Raw genomic sequence first — 11,969 nt, 5'->3', positions numbered from 1 at the left:
GCGGCGCTGCGGCGTCGCCTAGGTAACCGAAGGACGCGGGCCGGGCGGGGCGGCGGCGCCCGAGACGCCTGCGCGCACCCCAGCGGCCGGGCGGCCCGGCCCGAGGTGAACGGGGGTCGGCGCCCGCCGCTCGCGGCGGAGCGGGGCGGCGGGGCGAGCGAGGGCAGCGTGCAGGCGGGAAGGGCAGGGGCCTTCCCGGGAGCCGAGAGGCGGCTGCAGCAGGGTCTGCGGGAGGCCAGCGCGTGACGCGGCGGCCGCAGGTCCGGCCGGGAGGGCCCGGCGTCGGGGTGAGGGAGCGCGCACGGCCGGGCTGTCCCCTCCGGGGCTCCCTCGGTCTTCAGCTCCGCCCTCCGCCCACCCGGTGCCACGCCCGCAGGCTAAGCCGGCCGGGGCGAACAGCCAGCGCGCGCGAAGCGCACCAGGGCCCTTCTTGCGGGGGTAGGGCCGCTGCGGCGTCTCCCCGCGCCGTTGTCCGCCGGCTGCCGTGGCGGTTTGCTTAAGCTTGGAAGTTCCAGATTATTATTCCAGTAATGCGAATCGGCTCCAAGCTGCTCGGCCATGGCCGCGATCTTTTGCTGCTTTTGAGCTTCTCCTGGCCTTCGGTACTTTCACTACGATGTGGCTGGTTTGTGTTTATCTCGCTTCGAGGTCCTTGTCTGAATATGCGGGCGGACGTATTTCATCGCTTCTCTCCACAACCTCTGCACCGCGTTGCCTTCCTCTCATACTACCGTCTCCATTAGTCCGTTACCCCCACACAGTAGCCAGAGGGGGCTTTGTAAATACAAAATCATTCTGTCCTCACTGGTTAAAGCTGCTTGGGGGTTCCCAAAGCCCCTAGAGTATCATTCCAATACAGAAACACGGCTTTCCCACATGGTTTTGGGCATCAAAGTATTGGAAGTGAAGATGTCCAGAGTTAGGGTGTTTGTAACTGGGCTATTTATATCATGACCTTAAAAGACTTGCTTACATGCATTTACACATAATGCATGTGAAAGATCTCCTCCCTGCCCTCTGTTTGGGGTCCCTGCACCCCCTGTCAGTGTTAAGGCACTGGAAGATCCATTGAGTCATATGGCAGTCCCTGCCCAGTTTATACCAACTTCCAAAGGAATGAGCTCAGAGCCCCCCAACCCAGCTGGTTTACTCACTGGACAATTATAACATCCAGTAAATAGACCAGGGCAAGTACAGCGCCCAGGAAGTTCTTAAGCATTAAGGTTTGTTTTTCCAATCATTCAAAATCCAGATCAATCTCACTCATTATTTCCTCTATATGCTGTAATAAATCCATACCCCCAAGTTCTTCCCTTTGGCCTGGGTTGTCTTCCCTGGACTCTGTTAGGACCCTTCTATTGTAATAACATGGGAGGGTGTTTAGAGACTGAGTTTGGGAATAATCCTAATGCTGGTTTGGCCTTTCATTCAACAGACATTTGTTGAGAACTCGCTGTGTGCCCGACACTGTTCCAGGTCCTGGTGACAGAACACTGAACAAGTGAAAAACCATGCCCTATTGGAGCTTGTATCTTGTAAAAGTGATACAGGCAATAAAAAGAAACATAACAAGTTGGTTATATAGGGTGCTTGAAGTTGATAGATGTTACAAATATTTAGACTAGAAGAATAGAGCAGGGTGAGGGAATCAAGAAGGAGGGGGTGCTCTGCCATTTTAGATAGAACGTCTTGGCCTTGGACTTGCCTGTGCTGTGCTGTGTGCTGCTCCTACAGAGAAGTTGAGAGAATAGGGAAGGTATAATGGGACGTGGCCTCCAGTATCTTTCCACAGACCTCATGTTGAGACAATCTATTCAAAGATTCACAACTGAGATTCCAACTCTGGTCCCTATATGCCCTACAGGCACCTACCTGAAATAAACCCAGGTATGACTTAAGAAGCAAAAGATGAGGAATATCAGAAATTGCTAGAAAGACCTGGATTGATCCTGATTTGAGCTAGTATGCTGGGCTGGGTGGCTAGGACAGGAGACAGCTGAGCTGTGAGAATAAAACAAAAGGAACTTCTGGAGTTTGCTCTTGCTTCTTCCCTGCCTTTGCCTTGGAACAGTGTGTGCCCACGGCTGCAGTAACCCAACCTCTGGTCCAGGCTTTCCGAGGAATGGAATCAAGGCAAGGCAGTAGCCTGTGCTTATGAGTAGCTGAGACACAGCACAGACCACATTACCTCATGCAAGTGCTTCTCCACCCTGCCTCCTCAAAGCTTGGGGACGGCGAGTCACATTCCAAGGAGTTACCTCATGAGGTGAGGAGTCACTGACTAGCTCTCTGATATTTCGACCTCCCCACCCAGGATCCATTCTCCCCACCCCTGAACTATTTATAGGGAGCAGAATCTGATCCCATCACATGTATGCATAACAACGACCTGATGGAATAACCAATGACCCCAAAGGAAATACACTTACTGGCCAAAGTAATCAATTTTCTAAGCATAACAATTTCAAGAGAAAACACACACTGCATTACAGATTCCATCAGAAGCAGATATATTAGAACAGATGGGCCAATATTTTAAATTAGTCTATTAAATACATTTAAAGAGATAAGGCATGATATTAGCAACAGGAAATAAAAATATTAACATATAAAAAAGAACCAAATATAAATATTAGGCATGTAAAACAATTGTTGAAGACATGGTAGAGGAAATAAATAGCAAAATGGACAGCTGATAAATTAGCAAACTGGAAGAGCAAATTGAGGAAATGTCCAGAAAAAAGAAAGGAAAAGGAATTAGAGAACATAAAAGAAAGGTTAAGAAATATGGACAACAGACATAAGCGTGCTAACATTTGAATAACAGGAGTCCTAAAAGAGAAACATTTTAAATCAAAAGGATGAAATATTAAAAAATAAAGATATAAATTTCCATAAAGTGTTTAAAACATATCCCAGAATATGTCACTCAACATTCTTTTACTATACTATTACATACTATAAAATTTTATAATATTTGTATAGTGGTCTATGCTAATAACTATTACAATCATGGTTTACCTTGTTTTTACTAGAGGCATGACACCATTCATACTGCAAGGTTACTCAAGATAAAATCAGAAACATAGGAATTTGACTTTGGAAAGAACTAAAACATTTGTCAAATATGATTATCTGTGGGATGATTTATTGCTTCCTCGTTCTTTCTTCTTCTTTTAGTCATAAATGAGAAGGGAGGCAGTTACTCCCTGGTAAACAAAATTAAAAAGAGAAAAATAAATGTTAAAAGCTTAGAAAGGAAATACAGAGGCATAGAATCAGAAGATGGATTTGTCTGGGAATGCTTGATTGCTTCCCAAAGAAGTGGGCTAGGGCTGCTGAGCAGAGCACCCTGGTGGATTAGCGACATGAGCGGGCATAAATGACTGTGCCTGTACATAACCGTCAAGGATGTATAAAAGACGTACAAAAAGAATAGGGGGAGTTCAGAAAAACAAAGCCCACTATGTGCTATGGGGTATGAATATTTTTTTTATAAGGTTTTTTAAAAAGATTTTTTATTTGAGAGAGAGAATAGGAGGAGGGTGAGAGGCAGAGGGAGAAGCAGACTCTCGGTTGAGCAGGGAGTCCGATGCGGGGCTCCATCCCAGGACTCCGGGATCATGACCTGAGCTGAAGGCAGTTGCTTAACCAACTGAGCCACCCAGGTACCCCATAAGATTCTTTTTAAATTTTATTTATTTGAGAGAGAGAACGAGAGAGCACAAGTGGGGAGAGGGAGAAGAAGACTCCCCGCTGAGTGGGGAGCCTGACATGGGGCTCAATCCCAGGACCCTGAGATCATGACCTGAGCCAAATGCAGATGCTTAACCAGCTGAGCCACCCAGGTGCCCCAGAAGGGTCTTAATCAGGGAGGTTTAACAGAAATCCAGGCAGAAAGAGCCTGAATACTGTAGACTGGCCTAGCTCATTCCTTGTTGTTTTCTGTATTTACTAATCCTTATGCAAGCCTCACTATCATCATTCTGCTTCTTTCATTTGTTACCATTTGTCACTGAAACAAAAGTAAGGCTTTATTCATTGGTCTCAGATTTAAGCATATCACAGGCTTTTAAAAACTGACTTCTTATCTCTTGTGATGCTCTTCGAAATCCCTATTTTCTTCTCCCTATGTTTATATCCTCGTGCAAAAATGTTTTGTTCTTGTTCTTTAAAAAAAAAAATGGATATCATAAAAAAGACATAAATTTCCCAGAATGTTAAACATTAAAAACATCAGATTAAAAGTCCCACAGACAGGGGCGCCTGGGTGGCTCAGTCGTTAAGCGTCTGCCTTTGGCTCAGGCCATGATCCCAGGGTCCTGGGATCAAGCCCTACATCAGGCTCTCTGCTCCACGGGAAGCCTGCTTCTCCCTCTCCCACTCCCCCTGCTTGTGTTCCCTCTCTTGCTGTGTCTCTGTCAAATAAATAAAATCTTTAAAAAAAAAAAAAAAGTCCCACAGACAGTGTCTTATTAACTTAAACATAACACAAAACTCAGCTACTCCACTCCTAGGTTTTTACCCAAGATAAATGAAAACTTGCATATACAAAAGCCTTGTAGAAGAATGTCTATAGCAGCTATATTTACAATAGCCAAGAACTGGAAACAACTTAATGTTCATCAGCAGGTGAATAGAGTAAGTAATGGTAGCACACCCACATAATGGAATGCTACTCAGCAAAAAAGGAGTAAACTACTGATAACATGCTACAACATGGATGAGGCTCCAAAAAACCCTATTATGTTGAGGAAAAAAATCCGGACACGAAGGCAAGTGTATGAATAGAATACTGTGTAAATCCATTTATACAAAAGTCTAAAAGTTTAATATGTAGTGACAGAGTAGATAGGTGGTTGCCCAGGGCTTGGGGGAGGGAGGTGGGGTGGAGATGAACTGTAGAGACGTGAAGAAACTTTCTGGAAAAGTGAAAATACTGTTTTGATTGTAGCAGTGGTTACAAGGGTGTATACATTTTCAACATTCATCAAACTGTAGCCCTACAAGTAAAGTCCTCAGCATACCAGTGGTGTTTGAAGCCTCAAGACTGGACAAGACCATCAGAGGTGTAAACAGAAAACAGGGCACCTGACAATATGAAGGGAAGTGGGAAGGAAACAGTCAAGGGGGCCTGAAATGAAGGCCAGACTCAGGAGGGAAGTCCAGAAAGCCAGCTGAAAAATATGTTTTAAGGAGGAAATGATCCATTATCTATAATGCTATTTTAAGGAAGGTAAAAACAGAATTGACCACTAGGTTTAACAATGTGGAGGACTTCTGGCAGTGAGGCAGCTTTGGAGAGGGTTCAAGAAAGAACGGAAAGGAAGTAGGGATAAGTAAAGACAACTATTTGGGCGCCTGGGTGGCTCAGTCCTTAAGCGTCTGCCTTCGAGGTCATGCTCCCTGCTCAGTAGGGAGCCTGCTTCTCCCTCTCCCACTCCCCCTGCTTGTGTTCCCTCTCTTGCTGTCTCTGTCAAATAAATTAATAAAATCTTAAAAAAAAAAAAAGACAACTTTGAAAAATTTGCTTCCTACAACAAAGCAGAGATTATGCAGGAGCTAGAAGGGAATGTGGTATTGAGAGGTTTTCTTTTTTTCTTCTTTTTTTTTTAAAGCATCTTTGCATGTTGGTGGGAATGATCCAGTACACAGGGAAAACTTGATGATACATGAGATAGGGGAAACTTTGCTGGAGCAATGACCTTGAGTAGTATGGAGGAGACAGGCTCTGGAGCCAACCCAGTCAGTTCATATATAGGTACCTGTGGAAAAGCATGGACACTGTGGAAGGTAGGTAGATGTTATGGCAGGCTTCTGCTGATTGCTTCTGTTCTCTCAGGGAAATAGGAAGCAAAGTCGTCTGCTGGCAGTGAGCATGAGGGAAGGTTAAGTCAAGGGATTGTTGGAAGCTTGATACTAAATAGTCAACCAGTTTAGGAAACAGAAGGTGGAAGTGTTCCAGTCACTAGTAATGGAATAGTCCTAGTGGTTGACAAAACCATGAGCAGAGGGGACAAAGAACTGAGGTCAGTACATGGGAAGATCATCTAGATGGATGATGGAACCAGGAAGTATTATGATGGAGGTGGTTCTAGATGCAGTAAGGCAGGTGCTGAAAACTTTGATATGTGGATGAATGACCCATTAGATGACTGCAATGAAGGGAAGCTGGAATGATGGTCTCATATCCCAAGAGTCAGAGGTAAGTTTTAGAAGGGAGGAACAATCTAGAAGCAGCAAATAAGAAAAGTGGGAGGGAAAGGAGCCACCCCTGGAGCCATCGTAAGGGAAACCGTGCGTAGGGGAGACCCAAACTTCAATCACGGCAGGAAGGTGAAAAGGGAGAGCTCATGGCCGAGTAAGAGTTCCAGCTGGGCCCAACAGAAGGTTCCAGAGTTGGTGAGGAGTTGAAGATAGGGTCAAAAGGGCGATGAACTGAGCCATACATGGGTTAGAATAAGGGAAGTGAGGGGGCCTGGGAGTCCTGAACATCCAAGGCACACTGTGCACATGAGGGCTGTGTGACAGGTGGTAGGAATGTGGGGATCCTTCCAGGAGGAAGCAGAAGTCTGGGACTTTCTCTTGACTTGTGATGTCAGCTGGGCCACAAGAGGCACTTTTAGAAAATTTTTTTAAAGGGTATTAAGCTGGGTAATATAGAATAATTTGTCAGTATGCTTGTATAATATTGTGTATGAATTATGAGATCCTTTGGAGTCCCTAAATCAGAGAAACTGGATTTGCTCAAAATGTATTACATCGGGTATTAGAGTACTATACCCACATAGTGACACTATGAGTTGATACATACTGCTTTCTCTTACAGAGATGTTGCTAATTCTATTCTCTCTAAAGGTCTCTGCACAAATCACATGAGAAATCCATTCAGTAATTTACTCCTGCAACATTTATTGGGTGACCACTATGCATTAAGCCCTGAAAGGCAGGGAATCAGATGTTACATACCTATGTGAGTTCTAGCTACAGGATGGTGAACACAGCCTCCCCACACCAGTAGGCCACTTTCTCAAACAATGGGAAGTCATGGGCCCTGCAAGAACTAGATGAACCTTTTGTATCCTAGATTTCTAACCCATACCCTTGAAACCTATCCAAGAATTGTTGGCCTCTAATTATAGCCCTACTTTAGGGAAATACAGGAAATATCTGTGAACTGGAGAGAAGTCACCTAAATCCTCTTATCCATCTTGCCTCCTTTCCACTAGGAACAGAGAGACTTCTTCACTCTGATGAAGTGGTAGGCTCCCTTCCCTTTGAAGCCCCCCTACTATCAAGCAATCTTCTCCGCTAGAGAAGAAAACATAAACACTGAATTTGAGGGAGACCTTGAGAAATATTGCTCCCATGTGCAGTAGTGTCTCTTGCTGTCTGTCCCATGAGGGCCATTCTAAACCCATCAAGGGGCATTCCTTAGCATTGCCCAAACCTCTGGTGAGTCTTCCAGCCATTTGTTGTGCTGTAATCCTCAAGGTTGTGGGTAGTGAAATCCTAGGGAACCCAGGTCCCAGAAAATGCAGTGATTCTGAACGTCCAATCCAGATTTCATATTCCAAAGGGAATTTAGCTCTCATGTTACCAGAAATCATTCAGGACAGAGAGCCAGGTAACTTTATTTCTCATTGTTTTGGGATTTCTGGATTTTTATTATTAAATATCTACTATAGAAAACTGAACAAAAGAAAAAAATTAGGGAAAAAAATCACTGGAGAAGCAGCATAACATAGTAGTTAAAAACATGACTCTGGAGCCAAACAATCTCAGTTCCATTTCTTAATAGCTGTGTGTCCTTAGGTAGGTTTCTCAACATCTCTGGCCCAGTTTCTCCATTTACAAAACTGGGATAATAAAGGTACCTATCTCGTAGAATTAAGGAGACTGAACAAGTTAATATTTGAAAAGCATTTAAAACAAAGTCTAGCACATGATAAGTGCTGTATGTGTTTTAAAAATTTTTTAAAATCTTAAATTAACCAGGTTAATTTCTCCATGGGTCCTTCCAGTCTTTATCTGTATACATTTTTTAGATGTTATAATAGATATGTATGTACAATTTTGTGTCCTTTTCATTCCTTAACATTATATATATTGATGCGGTGTCCACAATTATAACTTATAGTGATTGCCTAAAACAAATTACAAATGAATTGTCCAACGGTGCAATCAATGAGTAAACCATGGACACTGACACACTGGGTCATAAACTGTCACCTCTTGATCAGTCTCATACTTCTAGGTAATAATCTTTCCACCATTAGTAATCTCATTTACTAATCTTTTCTAAGGTTAATCTTGATCAACAGTAAATATCCCATTCAATACTATTTTTTTCTTAAATTCAGATTTAGTATTTCATATTCTGTTCCTTAAAGGGCACCCACATCCTCCCTTTATAACAGCAAAATCTGTATTTCCACAATTATGAACAAGATGTTACTATAAAGCTTCCCATCTATCATTCCAGCTTGATGTAAAAGTGTATTTTCAGTTGAAAAACTTCCCAGAATAAGGTTTTCCCCTTAACAATGCACTTTGATCCACAAATAGTTGAGATCTCCCTAGAAAAGAAGTCTCACTCCCTCCATTCATGTTCCTTAAGTAGGATTCCTGGTGGACCATTAGAGGAGTTTGGAGTTTTCATCACTGTAATTATCTGATGTTAAATAAGGCTACATAACTGCTGAAAGCTTTTTCCAGTCTTTTCATTCATAGGTTTCTTCTAAGAAGATATTTTCTATTGAATAATAAGTCTTCCTGAATTCTTACTAAAAAATTTCCCCTCTTGATTTATACTTTTTTTTTTCTTTTTCAACGTGTTACCAAATGTACAATAAAAGAAAAATCTATCAATTCAATTCAGTTTCTCGTCACTATGATTTCTCTGATGTTGAAGCAGGGCTGAGTGACCACTAAAGGCTCTTCCACAGTCATTGCATATAAAGCGTTTCTCTCCACTATGCATTCTCTGATGAATAATAAGAGAAGAATTCTTACAGAAAGCTTTCTCACAATGATTACATTTGTAGGGTTTTTCTCCAGTATGGTTTCTTAGATGTACAATGAGGGAAGAACTCTCATTAAATGCTTTCCCACATTCATTACATCTATATGGTTTCTCTCCAGTATGAGTTCTCCGGTGTGCAATAAGGTGAGAGCTACAGTTAAAGGATCTTTCACATTGATTACATTTATAAGGTTTCTCACCAGTGTGAATTCTCCGATGAGCAACAAGGTGACAGCTCTGGCTGAAGGATTTTCCACATTTATTACACTCATAGGGCTTTTCTCCAGTATGAGTCCTTTGATGTCTAACAAGGTGAGCCATCTGGCTGCAGGATTTTCCACATTTATTACATTCATAAGGCTTGATTCCAGAATGAATTATTTCATGTTTAGTGAGGGCTGAGCGTTCTCTGAATGCTTTGCCACATTCCTGACAGTTATACGGTTTCTCTCCTGTGTGAGTTCTCTGATGGGCAATGAGATGGGAGCTCCAGCTGAAGGATTTTCCACATTCTGTACATTTATATGGTTTTGCTCCAGAGTGAGTTCTTTCATGTTTACTAAGCGCTGAGTAATCCCTGAAAGCTTTTTCACATTCATCACATTTAAAGGGCTTCTCTCCAGTATGCATTCTCATATGGGCAATAAGATGGGAGCTCCAGCTGAAAGATTTCCCACATTCAGTACATTCAAAAGGTTTCTCTCCAGTATGAGTTCTCTGATGTCCAATAAGATGTGAGTTCCAGTTGAAAGATTTCCCACATTCGTTACATACATAAGGTTTCTCTCCCGTATGAATTCTTTTATGTACAATTAGATGAGAATTCCAGCTGAAGGCTTTTCCACATTTATTACATTCGTAGGGCTTTATTCCAGTGTGAGTCCGCTCATGTTTAGTAAGGGCTGAACGATTCCTAAATACTTTTCTACATTTATCACATTCATAGGGTTTCTCTCCAGTATGAGTTTTCTTATGCTGGATAAGGTAAGAGCTCCAGATGAAAGATGTCCCACATTCATTATATTCATAGGGTTTCTCTGAGGTGTAAGTGCTTGTATGTTGAGTAAGGAATGAGTCATACCCGAAGACTTTCTCCCATTCATTGTATTTATACGCTTTCTCTACAGTACCAATTTTTTGATGCTCCATAAATGATGAGAAATAAAAGATATTCTCATATTCTTTGTAATCATACTGGTTTTCTCCAACATGAAGTCGTGGATGTTCACTAAATGATGGGCTCTGGTTAAAGATTTGATGGCATTCCTTATATTCATAGAGTTTTTCTCCTGTATGCATTCCCTTATGATCACCAAAATGTAGTATATGATTGAAAGATTTAACAGCATCAGTACATTTGAGAAGATTCTCTCCAGTTTGCATCCTTTCATGCTGAATAGGTTGTATGGACTGGTGGAAGGCTTTGTCATAATCATGATTTCCACAGGTAATCTTATCTGCATACATTATGGCTGAGTTACACCGCCAGCTTTCAGCATTTGTATCAGGCTTATAGAAATGTTCTATTTGAGAAACTCTCTGAGATGGAACTAAGTTTAAGTTTTGGCTATACTCTGCTCCAAGTTCACAGAATTCAGAACCTCTTTGAGACAGTACTTGCTTTTGCATGAAGACCATTTGCCTCATAGCTGTACTCTGGTTCATGTGATACATTTCTAATTGGTCTTTACATCCCAAGACTTCTAACCTGGAGAACCAAGGATCATCCCATATGTATCTTTCCAACTTCATGCTATGGGATTGTTCTTCCCCAAAAATGCTTTGTGTTGGGATCAGTGCTTTGCTTTCAAGATTTCTCATCCACTCTGAAATAATCGGAAAAAAAGCCATGAGAGCACAGAGAAAAAACTTCTAAGAACAGAGTGGGAAAAGTGAGATTTACTGTCCATATTATTGAAAAGGCAAATGTGGACTTACTTTCAAATAAAACTGTAACACAGAGAAAGACTGTAGTAGGAAAGAGGAGAATAGTGAAAAGTGAACAAAAAAAGAATGTTAACCAGAGTAAAGTGTGTACTGAATACCAGCAAAGACCATTTAGGTGTATTTTCCCATGGAAAGAAGACCAGAATAAGTGTGTGTGGTAAAGAGTTAACTGCATGGGGCGCCTGGGTGACTAGGTTGGTTAAGCGTCTGCCTTCAGCTCAGGTCATGATCTCAGGGTCCTGGGATCGAGTCCCACGTCAGGCTCCCTGGTCAGTGGGGAGCCTGCTTCTCCCTCTCAACCCCGCTCCTGCTCTCTCACTATCTCTGTCTCTCTCTCTCAAATAAATAAATAAAACCTTTAAAAAAAAAAGTTAACTGCATGCCTGAGTTGTTCAAACTTTGCACATTCCCACAAAGGCCTGTTTCATGACTAGCCTTTGGCCAGCTACTAGGAATTGAGGTCTTAGAATGGTATAAGATTGTTTTGCATGCTTGAGGTCTTGAAGCACACTGTCTCGGTATCTGTAAATAGTTCGTACAAATGTCATTTGCGGTGAACACCTGCTTTCCTTCTGGGGATCTGGAGCTTCAGTGATTGCAGTCAGTTATGCAGGCACTGTGTACCCAAATGTCCCCAATAAACACGGTGGACTCCTAGGCTCAGGCAAGCTTCCCTAGTAGATGACACTTCATACATGTTGTCACAACTCACTGCTGAAGGAATTAAATGTGTCTTTTGCAACTCCACTGGAAAATGACTACTGAAAGCTTGCACTTGGGTTTCCTCTGGACTTGCTTCACGTGCCTTTTCCCTTTGCTGACGTTGCTTTGTATCCTTCCACTTAATAAACCACTACTCTGAATATAATGACTTTTGAGTCCTCTGAGTCCTTCTAGGGAATCACTGAACCTAAGGGTGGTCTGGGAGATCCCTGACAAAGGACACAGTGAATACGATTAAGGTAAAAAAGTAAGAAATAACGTTGCTTAAAAAAAT

At 42.3% G+C, this 11,969-nt stretch overlaps 1 protein-coding gene across 7 annotated transcripts in view; it reads right to left on the bottom strand.

Annotated features, from left to right (window-relative positions):
* Positions 1-1,212: 1,212 nt before the first annotated feature.
* ZNF606 (zinc finger protein 606) overlaps positions 1,213-11,969 on the bottom strand; it is a 28,532-nt gene continuing 17,775 nt past the window's right edge. For 6 of the 7 annotated variants that reach the window (XM_032388547.1, XM_032388546.1, XM_032388550.1 and 3 more), the window contains one exon: positions 8,835-10,851. In XM_032388547.1, the coding sequence (XP_032244438.1) occupies positions 8,873-10,851 (1,979 nt within the window). In that variant the 3' untranslated portion in view covers positions 8,835-8,872. Of the gene's footprint in view, positions 3,210-8,834; positions 10,852-11,969 lie in introns of those variants that run through there. The other variant, XM_032388553.1, reaches the window with a different exon arrangement.

Source organism: Phoca vitulina, unplaced genomic scaffold (genome assembly GCF_004348235.1).
Source record: "Phoca vitulina isolate PV1807 unplaced genomic scaffold, GSC_HSeal_1.0 scaffold52, whole genome shotgun sequence".
In the NCBI taxonomy this organism is placed as follows: Eukaryota; Metazoa; Chordata; class Mammalia; order Carnivora; family Phocidae; genus Phoca; species Phoca vitulina.
Note: the sequence above shows the minus strand (reverse complement) of the source record. Positions and strands in the feature narration are given on the sequence as shown.